The sequence below is a fragment of the Puma concolor genome, chromosome B4, assembly GCF_028749965.1.
Source record: "Puma concolor isolate L17-30 chromosome B4, mPumCon1.1.hap2, whole genome shotgun sequence".
Lineage (NCBI taxonomy): Eukaryota > Metazoa > Chordata > Mammalia > Carnivora > Felidae > Puma > Puma concolor.
This window is the reverse complement of record NC_141673.1, coordinates 87,445,086-87,473,059: the sequence shown is the minus strand read 5'-3', so window position 1 is coordinate 87,473,059 and position 27,974 is coordinate 87,445,086. Positions and strand designations below refer to the sequence as shown.

Below are 27,974 nucleotides of genomic sequence, written 5' to 3'. Positions count from 1 at the left end.
CTTAGGTGCCTAGAAGTTTAGGAGGAAGCCCCAGGAGGAGAAAATACACAGAAAGAGAAAGGAAATGTGCCCTGAACAGACTTTGTGAATTTTTCAGGGTTGCTTCAGACTTGTTCTGTGTTCAAGAAAGGGAGGAGAATTTCATTTTCTCCACTCCTCTGCCTCAAACACCCTCGTCCCTGTGGCTTTGGAACTGGACTAGTGGTATCTTTCTGATACACTGTGGGTTAAGTCAGCTGCTGCTGGACAGTTTGGGAAACTAACCATATCCTTGTTTGTACGGGAAAATGCATTCTGAGTTCCAAAAAACTGACCCACAGACTTTTGGAATCTGGTAAATTGAGGGCTTTCTGTATATGTGCTTCCTCCCCCTCTCTGACACCCACACACACCCACACACACAAATTGCAGTTTGTTACATCAATAAACTAATAAACCCTTATTGGTCAGTCTCTAGGTAGTGATCATGGTTGTTGTTGTTGTTGTTGTTTTGGCCTCTTACACAACATGTGTGATACAGGATACTTGCTAGAAGGCTCTATTGCCTCCAGATTCTTGGTTAAAAAAGAATGAAAACTAAAGTGTCTCTTGAATAGTGTTTCTTTTTTCGGAGACAATTTCATATCAGCTTTAATTCTGCCTAATGATATGAAAACTAATGCTTACAAATGTGATTAAACACAAAAATAAAGATGACTTGTTCCTTCATGTGTAACGTGATCAAATTGGGAAACAGAAGATGTGGTTCTTGTTCAACTCTCCATGCTGTGTGAGTAAAAGATTTAACATCTAAGATGCTTTAAAAAAATCTTTACTCATTTCTCTTATAAGTAAATGCACGTATTAAGCTCATTACAAGTTAAATATTTTAAATTATGTTGATACTTGGCTTAAGTATATGTGAATTTAGTTTAATTTATCTAATAAATATTTATTGAATACTTGTTAAGGATCGGATCAGGGGGAGGGCTGGAGACTGGGGGAGGAAACATCAAATGATGCTAGTTTATTTTGCTTAATATTATGATGAAGATAATGGTTGTCATCCAAGCTAGAATTTTTGATAACATTTAAGTCAGCTAAAAGTGTTAACTCCTTCTCTTTGTTGTAGTTTTCATTGCTATCCTTTTAACATATTCGTTTGTTTCCCCCTTACCCCTTATTAAACTGGCAGTTCTGTCCAAAGCTCAGTGACAGGATACTTTGTTTTGCCATCCTTCTCTGCTTGCTTGATCTGCTTTGGCTCTAGGTTTGTCTTTCTCAACCGTGGCACTATTTACATTTTGACCAGACAACTCTTTGTTGTGGGGGCTGCACTGCAGGATGCTAAGCAGTATCCTTGTCTTCTACCCACTAGATGCCAGAGGCACCTGCCCCTCCACTGTGACAACCAAAAACATTTTTAAATGTTGCCAAATGTCCTCCAGAAAGCAAACTGGGCCCTGGTTGAGAACTGGTGCTCTAGGCAAACACTCGATCCTGCCACACAACAAAGTGAACAAGAGACTGTTTTCTCCACAGTGTGATTCTCCCTGCTTTTGGATGAATTTCAGGTGCCTGCCCTTCCTTAGGTGGCGGTAACCACCCTCTATCACCAGGTGAGGATTCTGGACAGGTGCATGGTTCATACTGGCTTTTACTGGCCACTGTTCAACCTCACAACTGCATTTGCTCTGTCCACACTCTAACTTGCTCCATATCTCCACCAGCTGATTTATAACCCTGTAATGTGTCTTTAATTATAGAGCTATGCTATCTCAAATGATCTCTTCATTTCTAAATACAACTTAATGGACTTTCTTCCTGGCTTGTTTAATAGTCAGTATTACTATAAAATCAAGCCAACAACTTTCTCCGTCTTTTTTTTCCAGATCTTTTTTCCAAAGTAAACCATAAGTGGCCCCACTCCTTAAGTTTACGTCATATCCTTTTGTCCCTGGCATCTAGGTCACCATAAAAAAAAATGTCATTTGGAGCCATCCCAATAAGTTTATAATCAAGTTTCTCACAGTATAATTCCTAAGTGGGCTCTTGCTGATTGTACCTTATATATATTTTTTGATGAATATCTTCATTGGAATGGTCCTGTGATTTTTCCTATTCTACCTAAAGATTTTTACTTACATCTTTTCTTTCTTAGGTAATTTGTTTTTGAGATCTTTGGCAAATCTGGAGAAGACAGACAAATGCTAGGGTCTGTCTGACTTTTTATCTTCGTCTCTCTATGGAAACATAGATCCTTTTATTCTTTTATAAAATAAGTCATTTTAATTTCTGGATATTCTCAGAAATTTGCTGATGTAAAAATTTCATTTTATAATGCTCATTCCATGCCAGGAGTAACAAATTCTGGACACTTCCTAGGCTCGACTCAAAAAACACTTCAAAAATTTACTAATGTAATTTATAATTTCACCTTTCAACTACAAGTTGTTCTTTCATTGTACTCAGTCTGGTTTCTGACTCTGTTATCACCTCATTCAATGTAATATAACATAATACATAACACTATATTGGAATTACATTGACTACAGACTTGGGTTTAAATCCAACTAGTACTACTTATATGTACTACACAACTTATAAGTTATGTAACCTTTCCGGGCTTCAGTTTTCTCATCTCTAAAAGTGAGATCATATTTTCTTTACTTATTTCCCATATTGTATTTACTTTTTTTCTGGGGATTTGTGAAAATTAAATGAGATTGTGGACTTGAAAAACTACATCCATGTAAAAGCTAATTGTTATTTCCTCCTGATCACCTTCCTTCACTTCCCAGCCCTATTCCAGACATGCTTGGCAATTTCACCTACAGCTCACAGTTCTTCCTTCTTTCAAAATCATCTTAGATTTTGTTTTGATCACTGCCCTCCATTTGTAGGTGGTGAGTGAAAATTTCCTCATATTACAGATGAAGAAAATGAGATACACAGAAGGAAAAATAAGATAAAATAATGATATGCCATGCTTTAGAAAATTGTTTTTTTAGACACATAATTGTAATATCATTCAAATTCAAATCAAAATTCTCTAAAAACCTGAGACTACTTCATCCAAAAATATCATTAGAATTTTATAGTTTCAAAGTAACCTATTTATTAACTATATTATTAATTATATACATATACATATACACATACAATTACTTTGGGTTTCAAATGAGGACCATTATATCATCAATATTAAATAATAATACTTCTTTAGAAGAATTTTTGATAATTATACAGTATATTTATGACTCTTCTGGAGTGGATTCTCAACTCTTCTGAACTATGAGCAATTACCTTTTCTAATTCTTGATCTTGCCGATTCATAAGTGTTTTCCAGTGTTCATAAAGCTCAACATCTTTGGTTTGAATGTCTTTCAAAGTCCCTTCTCTTAGTACACTTCCATCCTTCATGGCTATGATCTAAGCAAAGCACATATTAGCAGAACTGTGACAAAAAGCCCTAATTGGCCAAATGAGTTACTTTTACCTCAGACAGGATTTCTTAATGTGCCTATTTACTTATATGACTATAACAATAAAATTAATGGTTTTTTTTCTTTTCTTTCTTTATTTAAATTTATTTATTTTTAATTTACATCTAAGTTAGTTAGCGTATAGTGCAACAATGATTTCAGCAGTAGATTCCTTAATGCCCTTTACCCATTTAGCCCATGCCCCCTCCCACAATCCCTCCAGCAACCCTCTGTTTGTTCTCTGTATTTAAGAGTATGACACTTCTTTTAAATTCTTACCCAGTCAGCATGTGTTAGATACTGTAATTTGTGAGTTACAAGAACAAGTGTCCTTTTGTCATCTTGGAGAAATTTCAAAATCCCTTCCTGCATTAAGTGATCACTCAAGTGAATGTCCAGGGCAGAGAATGGATCATCCTACAACCAGTAAAATGGAGAGAATGTGAAACATTTTCTATATTCTGGATGTAACTCAATTTCTTTAGAAAGTAGAAATACAAATAACTAAGAGCAAATTATCCTTAATATATTTATAAAAAACCAGACTGTATATGTTTAAATTGTTGGGAAAAAGTATTAAATTAAAAATGAAGCTTTTATTTTCTCTTTTACCTTAAAAATTATTCAAAAAGTGAATAATAATATCCAAAGTGGTTTACATTATTATATCTAGAATCTTCAAGCTCAAAAAACAACACTTCATGACAACCTTTAGCAATAGACTAAACAGGGGTGCCTAGGTGGCTCAGTTGGTTGAGTGTCTGACTCTTGATTTCAGCCCAGGTCATATATCACAGTTTGTGGGATCAAGCTCCACATAAGACTCTACGCTGACAGCATGGAGCTTGCTTGGGATTCTCTCTCTCCCTCTCTTTCTCTGTCCTTCCCCCACTCACATACACTCTCTTTCTCTCAAAATAAATAAATAAACTTAAAAAAAATAAAAACCCCACAACAGACTTAACAAAAAATAAAATAATTCTAGAGTTGAAATTTAGAAAATAAAAATAGGCATAGACTCCACATCAAGATGGCGACATAGGAGGCTCCTAAATTTCCCTCCTCCCATGGATGCTTTAACTATGCAGCTACACACAGAACAATTCCTTCTGAGAGAAATCCAGAAACTAGTTGAGTGACTTCTACACATTGGAAAACTGAGAAAATACCCCATTTAAAAGACAGTAAAGGCTAGACAACTCTCACCACAAACCTTACCCTCTGCTCAGCACCATACAATTGGAGAAAATCCCCAACTCCCAACTTCTCTTTGAGGAGTGAAGGGTTGGGGCCATACAGCTAGTGCCTCAAATTTTATGGCTGCTATCCAAGGGGCAGGCCCCCAAGTCACTTAGCTTTGAAAGCCAGTGGGGCTTGCATTGATAAGTCCCACAGAAATACAGGAAGCAAAAAAGCAGTTGTTAACACACATGTGAGCACTTACTACATCTATCCTTCCAGGACTCAGAGCCAAAGGGGCAGGCAAAAAACAAACAAACAAACAAAGAAAAAACAAAAAACAAACCCTCTTCCCAGTCTTTTCCTGAGCAGAGTTTGCATACTTTACAAGCTACTACCTGAGGGTACAGCTTCTAATTAGCATGAATGTGGGTGCTGATTGTGATCCTCCCTGTAGACTGAAAGAGCTATTGGAAGATGGCTCAGGTCATGATGTCATGGTTCGTAAATTCAAGCCCCCCACATCAGGCTCACTGCTGTCAGCACCAAAGCTATCAAGGCAGAGCCCTCTTTGGAGGTTCTGACCCCTCTCTCTCTGCCCCTCTCCTGCTTGTGCTGTCTCTCTCAAAAATAAATAAACATTAAAAAAAAGAGAATGAACTATAGAAAGGTAAATTAAGAAAAAAAATCCCATTTACAATCACTCAAAAAAAAAAATTAAAATACCCAGAGTGAATTTAACCAAAGAGGTGAATATCCATCCATATACTGAGGATGTTGGTGGAAAAATTAAAGAGATGAACAAATGGAAAGATACTCTGTGTTCATGAACTGGAAGAATTAATATTAATAATAAAATGTCCAGCTAGTGAAATCCTTAGCAAAATTCCAATAATATTTTTCTAAGAAATAGAAGAAAAATCTTAAAATTTATATGGAACTACAAAAGACCCCAAATAGCAAAAAAAAAAAAAAAAAAAGAAAGAAAGAAAGAAAGAAAGAAAGAAAGAAAGAAAGAAAGAAAAGGAAAAAATCTTGAGGAAGAACAAGGGTAAAGACATCACATTTCTTGATTGCAAACTATGTTACAAAGCTATAGCAATCAAAAGTATGATATTCGCATAAAAAGTGACACATAATTAATGGAACAGAATAAAGAGCTTAGAAATAAACCCATGTGTATATGGCCAATTAAATTTTGACAAAGGAGCCAAGAATATACAATGACGAAAAGATAGTTTCTTCAATAAGCTGTATGGGAAAATCACAAAAGACTTGACGAAACTGGACAACTTACACAGCACACAAAAATCAACTTAAAATAGATTAAAGACTTAAATAAAAATCTGAAACCGTAATAGTCTTAGAAGAAATTATAGGAAGCAAGCTCTCTGACATTGGTCTTGGCAATGATTTTTTTGGATTTGACACCAAAAGCAAAGGCAACAAAAGCAAAAATAAACAAGTGAGATTACATCAAATTTAAAAGCTCTGCACAGCAATGGAAGCCATCAACAAAATGAAAAGACCACCTATAGAATGAGATAAAATATTTGCAAACTACATATTCAGTAAGGGGTTAATATTCAAAACATGTAAGGAACTCATACAACTCAATAGCAAAAAAGCCCAAATAACCCAATTTAAAAATAGACAAAGGACCTGAACTGACGTTTTCCAAAGACATACAAATGGCCAACAGGTATATGCAAATGTGCTCAACATCACTAGTCATCAAGAAAGTGCAAATCAAAACCACAATAAGGTATCACCTCACACCTCTTAGGACGTCTATTATCAAAAAGACAAGAGATGACAAAAGCTGGTGAGGATATGAAGCAAAAGGGAACTTTTGATGGGAATATAACTGGTGTAGCCACTATGGAAAACAGTATGTAGATTCCTCAAACATTTTAAAATACAACTACAATACCATCCCATGTCTTCATATATGTCCAAAGGAAATGAAATCATGATCTCAAAGAGATATCTGTTCTCCATGTTCTTAGCAGCATTATTCACAATAGCCAAGGTATAGGAGCAACCTAAGTTTCTGTCAAAGATGGGTAAGATGTATGAATAAAGAAAATGTTTCTCTCTCTCTCTCTCTCTCTCTCTCTCTCTCTCTCTCTCACACACACACACACACACACACACACACACACACACAGATACACACTTGAGTATTATTCAGCCATGAGAAAGAATACCCTGACAGGTGCAATAACATGTATAAACCTGTAGAGTATTATGCTAAGAGAAATAAGACAGACAGAGAAAGATAAATACTGCATGCTATCACTTCTATGTGGAATCTAAATTAAACAAAAAAAGAGTCAAACTCACAGAATCAGGGTAGAATGGTGGTTGTTAGGGGCTGGGCCTGGGAGTAATAGGTAAAGTTGGTAAAAGAATATAAACTTTCAGTTATGAGATGAAAAAGGTCTGAGGATCTAATGTATAACATGGTGACTATAGTTCATAACACTGTATTATAAAATTGAAATTTTTTAAGAGAGCAGAACTTAAGTGCTTTCATCCTGCCTTGTCCAAAAATGTAAAGATGTGAGGTAATGGATGTGTTGATTAACTCAATGATAGGAATCCTCTCACAATGTATACATATAACAAAGTATCATGCTGTACATTTTAAATATGTTACAAATTATTTGTCAAATATACTTCGATTAAAAAAGAAATTTCAGGTGGCATCTGACTCTAGCTAAGTTAACTTCCTTTGCTAGAATAAATCAACACTCATCATAGGAAACTACTAAGAATGTAGAGGCTCTACAATATACCACTTACAATATCCAGGATACAGAAAACAATTAACACATATATAAAGTAACAGGAAAGTTTGAACCAGAGTAAAGAGAAAAGCAGTCAGTAGAAATTGACTCTGGCTCAATATGGCTAAAATGTAAGAATTAGTGGCCTTTTGAACAGTTATTACAGATATATTCAAGGACTTAAAAATATATGGTAAGGGGTGTCTGGGTGGCTCAGTCAGGCTCTCTGCTGTCACTGCAGAGCCTGCTTTGGATCCTCTGTCCCCCTCTCTATCTGCCTCTCCAGTGCTTACTCTCCCTCTTTCTCTCTCAAAAATAAAATAAACATAAAAAAAATACGGTAAAACAGGCATAAAAATATTAATTGGATTAAATGAGATAATACAAATAACGTACTTAGTATATTACCAGCTAAATAATAGACACTAGGTAAATGATAGCTTTATTATATTATTGGTAGTAATAGTAGTAATGACAAGAATACCATACCTACCACTGACCTGACAATTGTCTTGGGAAGAAAGGAAGCTTTCATGTACCAAGTGATTAAGTCACTTAGAAAATGATTTAGGGTATTATATTAATTGACTGGTGATGACATTCCTATTATTTATTTTAACATACATTTTATTTCTATAATGTTACATACAGCATCAAAGTAGATGCTTGACATTTTGGAATTCTTAAAAGAAGAAAACTAGAAACTACTAGAGAAAACTGGAATCTTTCCAGAAAATAATGAATTATAAAGCAAAGTTACCTGCAGAGAGCATGGTGAGCAGATAATGTAATTACCAGTTGGAAGTGCTACTCATGGCAGGGGACTGAGAGAAACTCAGGGAATGCTAAAGGGACAAGCAGTAGAAAACAGTAGTAGAGGTTTCTGGTAAAGAATTGGGAAGAGCGATTGGAACAGGGAAAAAGGAATTCATAAATGTCTTCTTCATCACACTTACTTCTTTGCTGTTCTTGCATATTGCACTTGCATGCAATATGAAACAAATTTGTACTTTGTCTTTTAGGACCAAAAAAGAAGTCTACTCATTCTACTACACATATGCTACATAGCGAAATAGTTAAAAACTGTAACTGGGGAAAATTTTCTAAACAATTGAGTAAGCATGGTTATAGTATATATACAGATAAATTGCACTGGATAATTATCTGGACAGTGAAAAGTAAAAGCAATTTCTATTGAGATAGAAATTGTTATCTGGAAGTTAGAATAAATGCATGTATGTGATCATTATACCAGTGATATGATTACTCAATAATTTCACAAAAGTCTCCATCAATCTCTGCCTGCATCAACAGAAGCTATAAGCAAGATGGCTTTATTATAGTATTTAGGAGTAGCCTGTATGAAACAGAAATATTAACAAGGCATTTAGATAGCTAAAGGGTGATTTAAAATTATAACAGCTTTTAAAAAATCAGTTTACTGATTTCATAATTACGAATAAAGAGGTGATGTAATTAATGTCCTCAAACAGCTTTTATAGGAATACGTTTAACAGTGGAGACACGCTTACTGTAATCTCATTTGTTTAGATCATTTAAATAATGCAACATTTTGGACAATGTAATAAGTTGACAAAGTGATATCAACACACATGTATATACACATATACATACATATATTAATGTGAGTATATATATTTTAAACACGGTAACTAAACACAATGCACTTAATGACACAATTATCTTGACTGTCCTGAAATTCCTCTGGATGACATGGGAGATATTTCAAAATCTTTCAGAACCTATGGATCATCCTAATGAACGTTAATTATTTCTGAAATATTCCAAGATGTATGCATAGGAGATTGAATTAGCTTTCTACTACTGTCCAGTGAGTTTCTTTTTTGAATCATCACAGACATCAGCTTTTTGTCACTTAGCTTCTTTTAGTAACAAGAAGAAAATCTCTTATTTGAATTTTCTAATTGTTAGATTTTGGATAAGTGATAGAAAGATAAATTACTATTATATGGAATTTCTTTTAACATAGAGAAGTTCTGATGGCACTTAAGAATTACTTTAAAAAGGAGAGTTCAGGTATTAGTATAAAGTGATGTAGAATAGGGGCACCTGGGTGGCTCAGTTAGTTAAGCGTCTGACTTTGGCTCAGGTCATGATCTCATGGTGTGTGAGTTTAAGCCCTGCATTGGGCTCTGTGCTGACAGCTCCGAACCTGGACCCTGCTTCAGATTCTGTGTCTCCTTTTCTCTCTGTCCCTCCCCCATTTGTGCTCTGTCTCTCTCTGTTTCTCAGAAATATATAAATGTAAAAAAAAAATTAAGTGATGTGGGATAAAGCAATGTTTCCACAGCAGTGGAAAAAATACCATTAGTATCAGGGCTATACTGGTGAAGTTTTCTCTATCTCCATTTCCAATAAGGTAGCAAGGATATAATACCAAGACTTAGCTACCAGCATATCACTGATTTTCCAAAATCAGATAATGATTATAGAGGTAATCTGATTGTTTCTGAGACAACCTCCTGCCTCTGATTCCAATAAGAACCGTAAGACTCCCTTGCGATACAAACTATTCCAAATGATTCTGAGAAGTTTTCATGTAGAAATAGCACATGAACTGGAAACGAGTTCTTAATAATAATTCAGCTTGGTTTTCTATAAAATTCTGACTTTAAACGTATAAGATAGTAAGGCATAATGCAAAGTCCATTATCTCTAAATTAAGAGCCTCAAATTTTAGTCATGACTCCACCTCTCTGACGCTGGGTAATTTTCCAAACTCAATTATTTCATTTGCAAAATGGGGGTAATAAAGAGACTTTTCAGAGAGCACATAAACTTTTTGCAAAGATCAAATAAAGTAGCACGGGAAAAGTTTCTGTGGAGTGTTGTAGAAGTGTTATTTTATTATTACTTTCTTATAAATAGATTATAAATACTTTCTTATAAGTAGATTCTATACTTATAAATAGATTAATACTTTGCTAATCCCTTTCAAGCATCACAATGAGAGTTTATCGACTTCTAAGAATCTCTTAATAAGGAAGGTGGTTAAGAACATAGGCTATGAAATCAGGTTATCTGGGTTTGTAACCTTGCTTCACTATTACTATCTATATGACCTTAGATAAATTATCCCCCAAAGCCTCACTATCCTCAACCATAAATAGCAGTAGTAAAACAATAACGATAATAATAATAATAATAATCATAATAATGCTAAACCTAATAGGGTTATTCTGAGAATTAAGTGAGCTAATATGTATAAAGTACTTAGAATCATGCCTACATCGTAGAGATCCCTTAAGAATGGTTGCTATCATTTATATGCCATAGCTTCATTAAGGAGCATCTTGGTGTTACAGTCAAATGTAATCTTTTATACAACTTAATAAAAATCTAGGTTATATGGGTTGGGAATCATTTCTCAAGATTCAGTTTGTATATTAACATTTTGGATTTAGGGGAGATACTTTTTAAAAAAAATATTTATTTATTTTTGAGTGGGGTGGGGAAGAGCAGAGAGAGGGAGACAGACAATCCTAAGCAGGCTCCACATTGTTAGCGCAGAACCCAATGAAGGGCTCGATCTCACGAACCTGAGCTCATGACCAGAGCCGAAATCAAGAGTCTGACGCTTAACTGACTGAGCCACCCAGGCGCCCCAAGGGAGATACTTCTTTTTTTTTTTTTTTTAATTTTTTTTTCAACGTTTTTATTTATTTTTTGGGACAGAGAGAGACAGAGCATGAATGGGAGAGGGGCAGAGAGAGAGGGAGACATAGAATCGGAAACAGGGTCCAGGCTCTGAGCCATCCGCCCAGAGCCCGACGCGGGGCTCGAACTCACGGACGGCGAGATCGTGACCTGGCCGAAGTCGGACGCTTAACCGACTGCGCCACCCAGGCGCCCCAAGGGAGATACTTCTTTTAAAGAAAGTAAAACAATTTGTCAAAAGCCAATTCAATGAATAAACGATTCTTCCTTTTTTCAAGAGCATATTATTATTTTTTATATATGTACATACAGTTCTCACTAGTGTATTCTTCTTATATTTAAAGAATATCTATAAATTGTATGTATTTTTTGTATGGATATATTTTTGGAAATAACTTGTAAGTATATTCACTGATACAGCACATTTGTATATGCCATAAAGCTTCAAAAATAACTAGTATACTTCATACACCATTAAGAAGTTTCCATTTGGCTTTGATATTATGTAAAGGCTAATGTGATAAAGTTTAATTAGAGTAAAACAAAACATCATCCAAGTAATTATTTGTACAAGATCCTGAAAGATAGGGGAAAAGCCTTTTTCTCCTTTGTTTCTTCTGTCTAACACAGAAGTTGGCACTGAGGACATTCACTAAATATTAATGGATGGGAAGATGGAAGGAAGAAAGGGTGGAAGGGAGGAAGGGAAAGGGTTTGGGAAAGGGAAGAGAGGGATGGGAAAAGGAAAAGAGGAAGGTAGGAAGGTAGGGAGATAATGGGAAAAGGCAAAAGGAAGGGGAAAAAAGGACAATACAGGTGCTAACTCGACAGTAATAATTTTTTTTAATACTAGAGATTCTTAGCTGATCAGAAAACAATACTCAAAAGGCATGCAGCTCTAGCCCAGACATTGCCACTCACTAGTCATTAGTCCTTGGGTAAGGCACTCTATGCATACGTTTCTTCATCTAACATGAAGATACCATCTACACTCACAGCAGTCATAAGATCAAATGGGATAACACTGTGGTTCAGAGTACTTTGTGAATTTTTCTACAAAGAAATTATAGGATATAATTCTGAGGTAATTATTAAAACACATCAATAATATTTTTTGCTGCTAAAATATTCAATTTCAGGTTGCAATGAAGTAAATATTTAGATCATAAGATCCAATAGTTGTAAGGTTATCTAAGCTGATCAGAGTGCATCTAGAACACACTTTTTCAAAGGGACTCTGACAAATACTATTATACCCAGGATTAAGAGAAGTTATCAAAATTATATTATTGTGGAAGAATTAAAAATACTAAACTTGCTTAGCTTAAAGTAAATTAAGACAAGTTATGAAAATAATATTAAAATGTTGAATATGACTGCATAAAAGAAATATATTTGCTGCTGTAGAAGCAGAAGGAAAACCAATTAATGAAAAATCCAAGGAAGTAGATTTTAATCACTTAATAACTTCCCGATAAGAGCCATCTGTGGTAGGCAGAATAAAGGCCCCCAAACATGTCCACGTCCTAATTCCCAGAAGCTGTAAATGTTACCTTATATGGCAAGTGGGACTTTGCACATATGATTAAGATTAAAAACCTCTAGATTGGAAGATTGTCCTGAATAATCCAAATAGGTTCAAACTAATTACATGGATCTTTGAGAGAAGAGAACTTTCCTAGCTGTGAAGAGAGGAAGATGTGACTAGTAAAAATGGTCAGAGATAGAAAGTTACTGGCTTTGAAGATGAAGGAAGGCAGCCATGAGCCAAGGAATGTGGGCAGCCTCTACAAGTTGGAAAAGGCAAGGAAATGGATTGTCCCCTAGAGCCTCCAGAAGGGAACACAGCCCTAACGACACTGATTTTAGTTCAGTGAGATTCATTTTAGACTTCTAACCTACAGAACCATCAGATTATTTAAACCACAAAATATAGCAATTTGGTATGGCAGCAATAGGAAACGTATACAGTGACCAAAAAGGCCACCTGAAAGTGAAGCAATCTGTCTTCAGAGTCATCAAAAAGCTGTTAACAGGCAATATGAAAAGTAATCCTATAATGAATGGATGGGAATCTACAATAAGTTAACCCTATGAATTCTTTGAATAAGTTAACCAGACACCAATCTGGATATCCCAACTCTCAACACCCCAACTCTCAACAACTCTCAACTGATTCTACAATTGTAATAAGTAACAGTCACTAAATTGAAGGCAGTGGAATGAACAGGGATAGAATACTAGACCCAGAAGACCTTGGTCTCTTTCAGATTTCCAAGTCACTTCGTCTTCAGGTGGTTCAGCTATTAAGTGATCCTAAAATTCAAGAAGTCATTTCCAGTTGTAGGTCCATCCACTATGGAAGGGATTTACAAGTACATAAGTTACTGCTAGATCTTGCTATGGTTTTGTGGTGTAGTTTTCTGGAGAATTTTGGTGACAGGTACTCTTAGGGAGATTAACCTGAAGTGAATTTCCAGTATGTCCAAATTCTACTCCTATCCCCAGCAGTAGATCCACATTTCGTGAGAGACTTCAAAACCAACCTACTTTTTGAAGAGCTTATAGGTTTTAGATGGAATGAAAATTATAAAGAAGTCTGGAAACCGGAATTACAGATGGTTAATAATTGCACAGAAGGAGAAGGCAGGGGAAGGATGCATTTACATACTCTGCCGGTGTCTAATATACTACTTAAAAGTTCAGTTATTTTGGCTACCTCCTGCTAGAGGAACCAAACTAGGGCAAAATTCATAATCAATATAATCATCAAAATCTTTTTGTGGATCCATAGGTAGAACAAGATTTTTTACCCAGTATATACAGGAGGGTGATCCATGTAGCTTTTTTTAAGACCCAGGCTCTAGACTCTGCCCTTATAAATTATGATTCAGTAGGTCAAGGGTGGTACCAAAATTTCTATAGCTTTAGAAAGCTTCTCAGTCAAAGCTTATGCACAGTCTGAGCTGCACACCACTGTAATGGAGTACTATGCTTACTTCCCCCTATACCCACCAAGAGTGCATTTTCTAGCCTTTCTTTCTTTGTCATCCAACATAAATGAGAAGGCATATGATCCTGTCCAGTTGATCCAACACTATACAGACTTTTCCATTAATGATACTCATGGCTAAGAAACTCACATAAGCAACAATTTAGGGCACCTAAGTCACTTGGACACCAATCTGGATACTCCAACTCTCAGCCTTATGGGTTGATCTGATTTGTACTGTGAGATTTTGTTTCCCTTATGTTCTTTATTATTTCAGAAGTTAACCCATCTTTCCTTGAGTAAACTGACTTGAATCTTTAAAGTCTCATTTGTCCAGAGGGAAACATGAAGTAGAAACAAAGATCATATTCTCACCAAAAAGACAATGTTGGTATTTTGATAGAGAGCTCGTGCCACACAGATTCTTTGCCTCTGACCCCCACTCAGGTTGATGCCCTGGAGAAGAATAACCGTAAGTATCCAACCTTTCCAAAAGCAAATGATCTGACGGTGAAGAATTCTCTTTAAAATACAAACTTGTTTTTCAGAAATTTTAAAGTAATGGTAATTTATTGATTAAATTGTGATAGCATTAGTAAGATAAAATCAAAATTGTCTATTAGTCAATACTTGAATCATAGTTAAGAGAATTTTTGAGTGGTAACATGAATTCTTCTTTCACTCTGATAGACAGCTCTGCTGTACAAAAGCTTTAATAACCACACACATGGTTAGCGCTGAACACTGCCAGCAATTCCAAAATTTTTACTAGTTTTGCAAATTGTATCTCTAGTTTACTTAACATACGCCTCTTAAAATTTATATTGCCAATTATGTTCAATAGTCTATACAGCAATATGGTTTTAAAAACAAGTACCAATTATAAGAACTTTTAAACTAGTATTTATTGACCACTTAGTATGTGCAGACTTGTGTAAATGCTTTTACATTCCTTATTTCTTTTATTCCTTATAGCAATTCCAACGTCTAGGCATTATTCCCTTTACTTTACACACAAGGAAAGTAAGGCTCAGAGAAGTCCATGCTCTTAAACAGTATATTATGCTGCAATCAAGAACAGCCATTAAGAACACTGACTATAGGGGCGCCTGGGTGGCTTAGTCAGTTAAACTTCAGACTCCTGATTTCAGTTCAGGTCATGATCTCATGACCATGAGTGCTCTCTCTCTATCTCAAAATAAACTTAAAAAATTTAGCCAAAATTGTTTTAAAGATTGTATGCAGGCATAAATATTTTTTAGCTGCTCAGAACAGTATGACATCACCATTAAACATGTTTACATAAAGAAAAAAGGATACTTTAACAAGAATAAATAGATGTTGACAAGAATGGAAGAAGTCGGAAGCAATCTCAATTTCAACTCCAAGTATGTAAAAATACATTTGATCAAAGGCAGGAACTGCTTTATTTTCCTTGAGAACTCTCTAGTAGCTAGCACAATGTTAAGTATATGGTGGTTACCCAACAGATACTGAAGACTGGCATTAAAGCTCCTGTGCTCCTATTTCCGGAACCTGCCACTAGGACAACGCACAGCCCCTAAGCTCTCAGATTTCATTATGCTCCATTAAAGGTTAAAGACAACCAGAAGACTTTTTTAGATGTTTGTTTTATTTAATTAAGCTATACATAGCTCACCCTCTCTCCAATTTCAGTTTGGTCTCCAAAAGGTAGTAAGTCAATATCTGGCTGAAGAGAACAGGCATCCGTAACTGCTTTGTACCTTTGGGAGAAATTGTTTTGAATTTTTAGATCACTATTAATATACTACCCATAAAGTAAGTCCCAAGTTCAATATCTTGGAAGCCAAAATACAACATTTGTTGAACAACTTGGTATATATTCGCCTCTACACTGGGTTTGTGGAAACCAAGATAAATAGATTTTGGTTTCCACTCTTATAAAACTAGTAAATGGAGAAGGCTGATAAAGAAACATATAATAAAATGGATCTTATTAGGTGCTACAGCTGATGTAGGTGGAAAATGCTTCTAACATACATAGAAAGAAATGGTTGACCACTCTAAGAAGTCTTTGCAAAGGAGGCAACATGTAAGCTGTATCTGGAAGATGGGTTGTAACTTGTTAGGAAGAAAATGATGGAAAGGAGGGAGACTTCAGGAGCTGCATGAAGGTGAAAAGGCCATGGTGCATCTCAGGGACAACAGGAGGCTCACAAGAGCTAAAACACAGGTTGTGGGTGGGTGTCTGTGCATATTATCATGCATGCTGAAGGGAAGAGAAATGGAAGGTGTTGAGGATTGATGATACTCAAACAGATTTAACGCCTGGACTGGAAATGATAAATTGCAAGTATAGGAGATAGGGAGCACTAGGGAAAATATCAATAATTTCATTTTCTCAATCACCTAGTCTTAAAATATTAAAAAGTCATTGTTGATTCTTCCCTCTTCTTCTCCCTGCTCTTATTTTTCCATTCTTATTCAAGAATTGTTTTTTTGTCAGCTGTCTCTTCTTTTCTATTTGTGCAGTCACCCCCAAGGGCAGGCAATGAACACTGCATGCCTGGATAATTATTCCAACAAATGTCTAAATGTCTCCTTGCTCCTAGAGCAGATTCATCCTTATGTATCTATCATTACACTTTCAGATTAATCATCACAGTTACTTCATTATTCCCCTTTCTAAAACTTGCTGTGCCTCCCCAGAATGCATAGAATTATATCAAATTGGCTTTTAAGGCATCCGCTACCTCAACTCAGCTTTCATTTAAATCCATTTTGCCACTGTGAATATACATAAATCCTTTTCTGTCTGGTTTGTTCCCAGGGTCCCAAATGATCCCATGTAACTTAAGTTCTTCCTCCCACACTATCTGATTTCCTCTTCCCTCCCTTCCCTGTGCCTCCCCCTTGAACTAATTCTCCTTAACTTTCAAGGTTTGGCTTAGGGCTTTAAGACCCAGCCTTCTGAGGCTGGCTTAAGGGTCATGCCTTTGTACACTCTGGTGGTATTTAAAGACGGTTGAGAGATGGCGTATTCTGGCTGCTGTTTGTAACTAGAACCTCTCAGATCCCACATTCTTCCTTTTCTTTCCACGAGTAACTTTCTTTCTTTCTTGGATTTTTCCTTCTATTTATCAATAACCTCAGCACCCTCCCAACCACCAGGCCCTCCACCCCTCCACACTCCACCCTCCATGATTCCATTTTAGCAGCTTAGTTTTGGTGTACAATAAGTATACAGGATGGGCTGAAACGTCCAGTTAGACTTCTATTTAAAAAGTTGACTCAAAAGACCTGGTGATGAAGATGGACACAGGGCATGCAGGGAAGAAAGGAAGGCATGGCTCTGCAGGTTCCAGAAACCATGGACCAAACATAAGCATTAGAAATAGTTGCTCATTTTAGTTCTAAATTTTACATTCAAAATTACCTCTGTTTGTTGAAAGGACTTCCAAAAGTAATATTTTCTTCTACTGTAGCATTTAATAGCCAAGGTTTTTGAGCTGCGTAAGCCACAGAATACCTGTTCCTACTGGAAAATGGAAAAGATAAACAAAACACCGAAGGTATAAAAGGATGTTGTGCTGTATGTGTATTTTAGTAAAACTAAGAAGAACAAAAGTGGATGAAATATCTTGAACACAGAAATGGAAAGCTTCTAAGAAAGAATATTTTAATAACCACCAAACTTACTATTTATGGTTAAGTATTTCACCTGAATTAGAAAGATTAGAATTTAATCAAAATGTTCCTCAATGTGCAAAATTTGATTTTGCTATGCTAAAGAAGTGTTTAGAGGTATAAACTATAGGTTGAAAATTTATTTTGTAAAATAACTACAATTTTTAAAATAATTAAAAGGTCAATAGCAATACATTCTCTCCAAAGCCACTGATATTTTACTTTATATTAAAAGCACCTTACATAACTCTGAATTTTATATGCAAACCTTAGAAAAAGACATTAATTGGTACTGTGTCTGTGGCTTATTCATGTTAACAATGTTTTAAGGTAGTAGATAATATATAATTATTTCAAAGCAATAATACATTGAGGAATCCATTTCAATGTTGAAATAACTACACATTTAAAAGCTACATATTTCAAAACATATTGAAATAGCTTATTTCCTAAAAATTATAGCCTCTTCCTCCTCCCCATTTTTGTTTTTTTGGTTTACACATTCTACCAGATGTCTATACATCAGACTTTAATTTGCAATCACCAGGAAAATACATGTGAGTTGAAGATAAAGAAGATGATGGAATTGGGGTAGGAAAGGGGTCAGCTTAAAAGTCACACTTCCACAGTTAGTTCATGGTCTGTAAGTACTAATTAAGGAATCACGGTTAAAAGATAGTAAGGTTAAGAAAAAGAGTAATTAGAAATATTCAGTGATCATCCCGAAACATGTCTTAGGAGTTTAAAAGATATGATGATATAGAGTATGCTAGTAGTCTCTGAGATCATTGTATGTGCAGTAGAACAGTGGTTCCCAACTTCTGACATGTCTTCTTCTTCTCCCTCTGGTCTTTCCATCTCTAGCTTATGGACAGATCCCATCACTGTTTAACTCATAAACAATATACATATTCTTGTGCTTTTATTTTATGAAATCCCAAAAACAATTTACTAAGAACAGTTTGAGTTTCGGCCAAAGTTGAGACATTTGTGACTCATGGAGAGGAAAACCGTTGACACAATGGGCCATTTTGTTCGGCAAATTAATTTTTTTAGCAGACTGTAAATGTTGGGAACCACTGCTATTGGCAATATGTTGGTACATTTTAATAAATAAATTGGTACATCATCAGAATGAATAAAATGACTAGGAGTAAGAGTCTGAGTATTAGGTAAAGTCTGAGGAAGAAGTTATTCTTATTAAATGCAGATTAAAATAGAAATAATACCTTCTGGTTGCTTCAAAAGAAGGTTCAGATTCATTTACACTGCAAGTATGGCAAACAATGTTCATTAATTATGAAATATAAATATAAGAATGAATGTGTGCATATATCAGATAAAAATAAAATAAACATTGGACATATTAATAGCTATGTTTCCCAAATGGTTTTTGATATTAATTTCAAAGACAAACCAGACAAATAACAATTTTATTTTATGTCTTCATCAGTGAGGAAATAGTTGCTTAGTAAGCTTCCAAAAGATAGATAGCACTGTTCTGTTTCATTACAACATCTGGGTTCATACAGTGACCTGGGTTCTACAGCACCTCTGTTCTATGTAGCTGTATAAATTTAGGTAATCTTCCTACAGTAGTTTCCTAGTCTGTATAAGGATTTGGTATCTCCAAAGTCTCCCTACTTTTAAAATTGAAATCTAATCTGTTTAGATTCCTAATTAGCCATCCTATGGCATGAAAAAAAGAACTACTTTTGGGGCTCTAAACTTGAAAGGTTTAGACATAGCTTGGTCCTTAAGGAATCCTAAGAAAGATAGACATGCACAATAGGTCAAACCACAACATTTGGGTATGGTTATTGTTTGATATGATTTATGTACAAAGAGCTGTTTTCCTAATAACATTTAGTTATATCTATATTATGGGGGAAAACACCTATTCATTTTATTGTTCTAAATTTGAATAATGTAGTTGAATTCAAGACCTGAATTCAAAAACTACACACAAAATTAAAGTCTAGTGGAACTCTAAAAGTAGATCTCATTTGGCTCTGGAAAGCACCATATGCTTTTATGGAGAAAATATACCTAAGTATGTTGTCTAGTAATACTTAGCTTAGAGCTACTAATGATAAGATTTTCATGCTTGCATACTGCTAATGACATCCTGGTAAGGTTAACTAAGGCAGGAAAAAACAATTTCAGACTAAAAATCTCCTCTCAATAATGATTATTCTCTGACCCAAGTTGCTCACATACCAAAAATAATGAAATCTACATTTTCCCAAGTGATATTTGCTTATAATATGCTTTAGTATCAGGAAATTTGGATTTTCAAAACCACACTGAGATACCACCTCACACTGGTCAGAATGGCTAAAATGAACAAATCAGGAGACTATAGATGCTGGCAAGGATGTGGAGAAATGGGAATCCTCCTGCACTGTTGGTGGGAATGCAAACTGGTGTAGCCGCTCTGAAAAACAGTGTGGAGTTTCCTCAAAAAATTAAAACTAGAACTACCCTATGACCTAGCAGTGGTACTGCTAGGAATTTACCCAAGGGATACAGGAGTGCTGATGCATAGGGGCACTTGTACCCCAATGTTTATAGCAGCACTTTTAACAATAGCCAAATTATGGAAAGAGCCTAAATGTCCATCAACTGACAAATGGATAAAGAAGACATGGTTTATATATACAATGGAATACTACTTGGCAATGAGAAAGAATGAAATCTGGCCATTTGCAGCAATGTGGATGGAATTGGAGGATATTAGGCTAAGTGAAATAAGTCAGGCAGAGAAAGACAGATACACTATGTTTTCACTCATATGTGGATCTTGAGAAACTTAAGAGAAGACCATGGGGGAAGGGAAGGGACAAAAAAAAGTTACCGAGAGGGAGGGAGGCAAACCATAAGAGACTCTTAAGGGCTGAGGACAAACTGAGGGTTGATGGGGGATGGGGGTGAGGGGAAAGTGGGTGATGGGCGTGGAGGAGGGCACTTGTTGAGATGAACACTGGGTGTTGTATGGAAACCAATGTGACAATAAATTATATTAAAAAAAGAAATTTGTAGTTTTTAAATGTTTATTTATTTACTTTTAGAGAGAAGGAGATAGAGAGCAAGCAGGGGAGGGGCAGGGAGAAAGGGAGAGCAGGGAATCCCAAGCAGGCTCCGTACTGCCAGTGCAGAGCCTGACACAGGGCTTGAACCCACGAACCATGAGATCATGACCTGAGCCAAAACCAAGAGATGGACGCTCAACTGACTGAGCCATCCAGGTGCCCCAAGTAATTTGGATTTTTTTTAAATGGTAAAAAGTTAATGAATGACCTCAACGGTTTTAGTTAATTTGAGGAAGACAGAAAACAGATGAAAAGAAGCAGGTGTAGAAATTAATGGATTACTCTGTAGCTTGTTTCATAATAGAAGAAAGGAATGGGACCAAATAGAGAAAACTAAATTCATCGGAAGTTATCTGCTTGCCCGGAGAGTATACATAGAGGCAGAAAAAAAGGGGACAAAGTTAGAACCTGAAAGATATCACTATTTAATGAATGACTAAGGAAGAGAAACCTGAAGAAAGGACCAAGAGGAGCAGGCAAATGCTTTGAGGTAAACTCACCTGTGAGTCAAAATTAAGCAAGGAGGTTTTGAAGCAAAACTTATGGGCAACAATATCAAGGGACCAGGAGGTCAATTAACACAATGATCAAAAAGTACACAGTGAATTTAAAAATTAGGATGCCACTATGGACTTAGTAAGAATAGTCTCAGTGGAGTGGCAGAGGTAGAAACCAGAGTGCAGTGGACTGAGACAAGAGGAGAATAAGAGGAACTGGAAAGAACTTGTGAAGATTTTTCTCATCTACAAAAGGAAGGGGCCACGGTGGTACCTGGGGGTGGGGGTTGAAATTAGAAAGATAGACAGAAACACGATAGAGACAGAGACAGAGATGGGAGAGTGCTGTTTTTCCACTAATAAAAGTAGAAAAGAGCCAGGGCCTGGACTAGATGTAAAGCAGATAAAGAGAAAAAGAACATGCTTTGGATATAGGGTGTATCAGTCTACTAAGGAGACCAATAACAGACTAGTTACTTAAACATAGTTCAGAGGGATCAGAAGAGACAGTACATTTCAATCTGCCTAGGAGAATGAGACAAGGCTCTGTCAAAGAGATAATATCTGATTTGACACTAGAAAAAAAGTGAGACTATCTAAGGAAAGGAGTTACACAGGAGTGTGTGCATTTGAGAAACAACTTGCAGTTCAGGGTTACTGGAACACAGTGCTAAGGGTGGGGGGATTAGACAGGGACCAGATCATGAGAGGTCCTGATATAGTATGCAAAGGTCTTTGGAATATTTCTTGGCCAGTCAATGCAAAAATTATAAGCAAGAGGTAAGTAATTAGATTTTCATATCAGAAAGGTACATCTCATAACAGTATGAAGAAAGGTGAGGGAATTATTACTGTGAATAGTTCACATATGCAATTCTCCTGAACTAGGACAATTAATATAGGCATAAAAGTGTTAAGGACAGACATAAGAAAAGTGACTGGTTGGACTGTGTGGGCAATGGAGAGAGAGAAGAATTCAGGTTGGATCTTTGAGCTTTGACTTGGGCATCCACGAACAGATTTCAGTGGGTGGGGACACATTCCTGCCAAGATACAGGAGAAGTAGGTATTGGAGATAATGAGGGATATGAGCTCAGTTTAGATGTGTTCAATATTCAGTTTATATATAAAGACTTTTTGGAGGAGCTATTAGATCTTCAGAAGAAAGATGTTGGCCAGAAATGTACACCGGTGTGTTGTTAATACTTAGGGAGAAACTGAAGTCAAAGATATAAATTAAAGGCCAAGTAAAGGAAGAGTGTCCTACAGTAGACCACAGAAAGACTGAAGGAGAATCAGAATATTCTTCTTCACCTTCTATCTCCATTTGTATTACGGCTCTTTACTTTTTGACTCATTAATTTTGGTTTATCCTTAAAATATAAGTTCAAGTATCATTCATTCATGCATCTCCCTAAAAAAGGCTTGTTGTCCCCACAGACTCAGCTCAGTAAGGTTACCTATTATTTGCTCTTATAAAACTCTGTCCTTCTTCCTAGCACTTATAAAAATTTGACCAAATAATTACTTATGAAATTATTTTCTTACTTCCTTGTGGCCTTCCCTGCTAAGCAGTAAGCTTCATGAGAACAGTGTGTTCAATTATTTCCTCCCCAACAACTGCCACCGTGATTTGTATGTCAAAGATATACTAGTCTCAGAGTAAGGAAGATATGGTAGATATTGGTCCATTTGTAGGTAGTCATCCTCCATGAACAAACAAAAAGAAACCCTATTCTTTCATTTTTAATGAGTAATATTAGAGTCCTTAACTTCTAGAGACCACCTCTATAATCTCACACAACAGCAATATGTTTAATCTAATTCAAAGGATTTCTTTTTCTCTTACAAAACAAATACACTTATTTCTGAATTTCAACATCAAATCTTAATGATTACATGAAAATCACTGGGTCCATGTCCAGACCCATCCTCCACCATTCACTGTGGTAGTGAATAGCACTGAAAGCAGCAAGAGAAAACAAAGAGGCCAGATGGAAAATCCCCTTGTGGAAAATAGATTTCCATTCTGTATGCAGGACTTGTGTGTATTTTCCTTCAAGAATAAAAATTAAACTTAGTAGCTAGCAGCTTTCAGGTATCATGGCTGATACCTTGTGGAATGGGAAAGAGTGAAGCTTTGCAAGCTTACATCAGAAATAATATTTAGAAGAATGGGAGCTAGATGTGGGCCCAAACACACTACACTGCATCTAATCCAGGAAAGCTGATTCAGTGTGTTATTATTCCTTCATACCACGTAAAGTCACATGAAAAGGAGTAACTCCTCAATTCACCGGTCTTAGAATAACTGAACCACTGTTATAAAGCTGATTACACCAAGATGTTAGAAGATAGAACATCAGCACATATGAGGCCTGACAGGAGGATGGTTGACAGCCTGGGCAAGAGAGAAAGAAAAGAAAAGGAAAACAAAAATAAATGATGGCTGTGTCTCACATGATTATCAAAATTATTACACAGTGTAGACTCTGTCACTGGAACCACTTGTCAGGTAGAGCATTTTAGTTCTAGCTCCTAAGATGTCAGTAGGAATTATTGTTTATCAAGACAACTTCATTGTTGTATTGTTTATCAAGACAAATTCATTCAGGTAGAGCATTTGCTTTTCAACAAATATAGAGCACACCCAGATGCAGAAATAAAAACCCTGGCATTCTAACAATTTTGGAGAATTTTTTAGTCCCTTCCTCCTTTCTCTGACCTTTCTCTTCTGAGGTTACAACATGGCTGACTAGGTCAAAGGTAGCAATTTCCAAAGAAATGTCTTTAGAGGTCTTTGTACACTTGGTTCTACTCATGTAGGTGTGCCTTGGGTGAGCAGCAATACCTTCTTTCCTGTCTAAAGTAAATATTTATCACCACAAGAGGACCAAGTGCTTATTGGACTTTGCTCATGCCAGTCTATGAGGGCACATTTAAAAATAAAATTCATGCAGCCAGAGATACATGCAGTGGTGAAATAATGGCAGCAAGGCACTTGACACCTTAGGCTAACATTTAGTTTATTGGGGTTTTTTTTTTTTTTTTGAGCTTCCAAGAAACATCAAACAATTCAGTGTGTTGAAGTAAAGCACTTCTTAGGTTTTGTACTTCATCAACCAATCAATATTGGTAACTTCTAAATTAGCTTTGCTCTAATAACATTTCTCTGCCTTTCCTTATTGGGTGAGGCACAACAGCCTTTTATGGAATGAAGAGTAATTATAAATAACTCTTTAAAAGAAGATCAGTATCTTCTGAATATTACCAATAGGAAAATATGTTTTATCAGATATTAAGGATGCCATAGAAGAAAAAAAAGTAATTCTTGTAATAAAGGAAAATAGAATTTGTGTTAGCTTATCCAATCTCTTAGAGGCTTAGTTTTTTAAGCCATGTGTGCCTAAGCCAACACAAACATTTTTTGAAGAAAATCTTAGTCCTTCTGCCATTAAGAGATGGGAGTATAGTGAATGAAGGCAATGTTCATAAAAAGATGATTTTTAAGTTATGAGGATTTTATAAATACTTAGAATTATCTAAAATCCTTTTACACACCTTCATCCCTTTGGCTCCATCTCTAAGACATAATCTTTTATTAGCTTTATTATTGGGATCCATGAGATTTCTTTCTTTCTTTCTTTTCATGAGAGAGACTTCTTAACCTCTGTTGAGTAAGTGTATGTTTTTATCTCTAGTTTCCTCTTTGCTTAGCTTCAATGAAGCTCAGAGTGGAATCTGTGGTCCATATTTTATCAATACACAGGACTCCAGAGCATGTATTTCTACCTATTTACTTCTCAGATTATTATTTAAATCTTAATTTTTCTTGATATCTTTATCTTTATTTTTCAAGCTTTATTACACTATGTAACTTTAAATAAAATAATTTCCTACCTTTGTGAAATGAGGTAGGAATGCAAAAGAAAAAATACTAGATTATGTAAAATACTTCCCTAATTCTCATATCATTTATTTATCAGTTAGCAAAATGATGAAGATTATTAATGATAATATTGGAAGTTGATCTGGCCTAAGTGGAATCCTAAATAACTCAAGGGAAGACTATATTAGAAGAAAATCCTAGAGGTCTGAAAATAAATCTCAAGCTTCTTGAGCTTCTCAAGCTGTCACTGATTCCCATTCTTTCTCTCTGGTTTAATGACAAACAAAGGTGAAAATAAAACCAAAGTAACTTGATGATGGCTGTACATGTCACAAAATAGAATTTAATCCAGTAAAATCTGTTTCTCAAAACCTCTAGTCATCCAAGATGGAAGGAGATAGTGGCAGGGCAAATTGCCTGGTGCCTGATCTTAGTGATCAACAAGAACTTGTCATGAAGCAAACTACAGGTGGCAATTATTTACCAAGCTCTCTTCTGGATATTCACTAAACAGTTTCATGTCTACTGTCTTTTTTAGATTGGCCCAGTAGGAATAAAATGTACACTCAACATTTCCCAACCTCCTCCTTTCACTCATGATACTTAAAATAGGATGTTTCCCGTTCAAATTTCACATCCAAGCATTTCCATCTCTTACCTGGAGTTTAACATAGTCTCTATTCTAAAAATGCTCTTAAATAGTCTTTACTCATTCTTGAGACATACCTGTGTATGTAAACAGCAGAGTAAGCAACAATAGAGTTCACAGTGGTAGGGGCAAAATATTAACAAACGTCTATAGATCTAGAGCAAGGTTTCCCAACCTTGACACAACTGACATTTGGGGTCAGATGATTCTTTGTTGCCGGGGCAGTGGGGAGGGGGTCCTGTGCATTGTAGGATGTTTAGCAGCATCCCTGGCTTATACCAACCAGATCAGGAAAACCTGTTTCCCCAGTGTGACAACCAAAGATATCTCCCCTGGGAGAAAAATCATACTTGGTTGAGAAACACTGGTCTATAATCCAATTTCTTAGATAAGCTATAGCAAATTTCTTCATAAACTGCTTATGGGGAATCTACTAGGTAAGCCGAACTGAGTAAATTGGTTTAACACTTTATTGCACAATTATATGATATTATGGTTGAGTCACTTCATTACCACAATGTGTTTCAAAGACCACCATTCAAATATTCAGGAGAAGCACCATGCTAGATATCTCCTTTTTCATATCTTTACAGTGGCATAACATACCACTTTGACCTATCCATGTACCTCTTACTAGATATTTCTAGCGCCTACTTTAAGTTGGGTGTGAAAAGAAATGGCTGATTTCTCAGCCCCTTATGAAGATTTTTTAAAAGATTATTTGGTAGTTCTTCACTGAACAGTGAACCATTACAGCTTTTTTGCATTTAAGCTTTATGAATAATGTAAGTTTTCCATAGCTTCTTTTAATATAGGATAAGTTTTTAAATTATTTCTTTGAATGTTATTCCTTTTAACTTTGAAAATCTATCTTTACAAAATCCCAATCATACTAGTTTATACCATGATAACCCTCTGTAAGAACTGTTTTCTAATTTTTAATTTATGACATTTAAGGTTTCTACTAATTTAATTTTTTAGAAAGCTGCACTTATTTCTGAGGGGATCCTCAGATTCCTAATGTAGGAATCTATTGCTCTCATTTCTTCCCTTTGTAAGATCATCGGATGGATGATAGAGCAATAGAAACCAATTAAAAATACACATACTTGCTCCAGTGAACTTTGCCTTCCAGTGTCTGCATCTCACCAAGGATAGCAAGGAGAAGAGAAGACTTCCCACAGCCCACTTGGCCCACAATCATGGTCAACTGACCTAGAGAAATTAGATAAAGGATAACAGCAAAAGGACATGGAATTCTAGTAAAATAAAACCAAAATACATTTAGAAAAGGCTGAGGCTTCAAAATCAATAGCCCACACTTGGTCTCCAGCAATAAGGTATTCTAAATAGCTCCTCTTTCTGATACATGAGTTTTTTTTGACAAAGAAGAGAAAAATTAAAAGATATAGGCCTTGATTTACTGTTTCCAACTATGAGAACAGCTGACATTAGTGAATAGAGCAACGAAATAATTGCCTAAATAATCTCAATTAGTTTTAACTTTTTTACAATTCATTCAGGTGAAGAAGGCAGTTTTGACTCAACTTAATTAATTGAGATGAAAGGGATTGGGCTGGTATTAAGACGACTTCTCCAATTTCTTACTTTGATACGCACGTAAAATAGAAAAATCTCAATCTATTGACCATCAGGCCAGATCAAAACATTTTTTCTATTCGGATATCTAGGCATCTTAACCAAAAATTATTGGGTATTTGAGCCTAAAATAACTTGAATACTTTAGTTGTCTCAGGGATAGAAAATAATTTTCTTATATAGTCTTTATTTAAATCCTTTTTCAAACAACATGAAAAATCAACTACCCCATTATTTAAATGGACAAATCAGCAACAAGCTGTTATCAGCTTATTTGGACAGTAAATAACTTGTCCAAATGTCTACACATTTTGTAGTGAAAGGCAAGTCTTATTTCCAATCACTTCCATGATGATACAGTGGCTTATGAGCTACATGATGCAAATAAACAACTCTAAATAACATTAATAATGTTTAAACAATCTTTTTTTTGTTAAGATCTTGAAAATCCAT

At 35.6% G+C, this 27,974-nt stretch overlaps 1 protein-coding gene across 8 annotated transcripts in view; it reads right to left on the bottom strand.

The window, feature by feature from the left end:
• The window catches only part of ABCC9 (ATP binding cassette subfamily C member 9), a 138,826-nt gene that overhangs the window by 42,051 nt on the left and 68,801 nt on the right, over positions 1 to 27,974 (bottom strand). For 6 of the 8 annotated variants that reach the window (XM_086713901.1, XM_086713900.1, XM_086713902.1 and 3 more), the window contains 7 exons: positions 27,032 to 27,137; positions 19,025 to 19,063; positions 17,545 to 17,646; positions 15,787 to 15,871; positions 14,502 to 14,582; positions 3,744 to 3,881; positions 3,286 to 3,411 (listed from right to left, as the gene is read on the bottom strand). In XM_086713901.1, the coding sequence (XP_086570027.1) occupies positions 3,286 to 3,411; positions 3,744 to 3,881; positions 14,502 to 14,582; positions 15,787 to 15,871; positions 17,545 to 17,646; positions 19,025 to 19,063; positions 27,032 to 27,137 (677 nt within the window). The remainder of the gene's footprint in view (positions 1 to 3,285; positions 3,412 to 3,743; positions 3,882 to 14,501; positions 14,583 to 15,786; positions 15,872 to 17,544; positions 17,647 to 19,024; positions 19,064 to 27,031; positions 27,138 to 27,974) is intronic. The other 2 variants (XM_086713905.1, XM_086713904.1) reach the window with 1 other exon arrangement.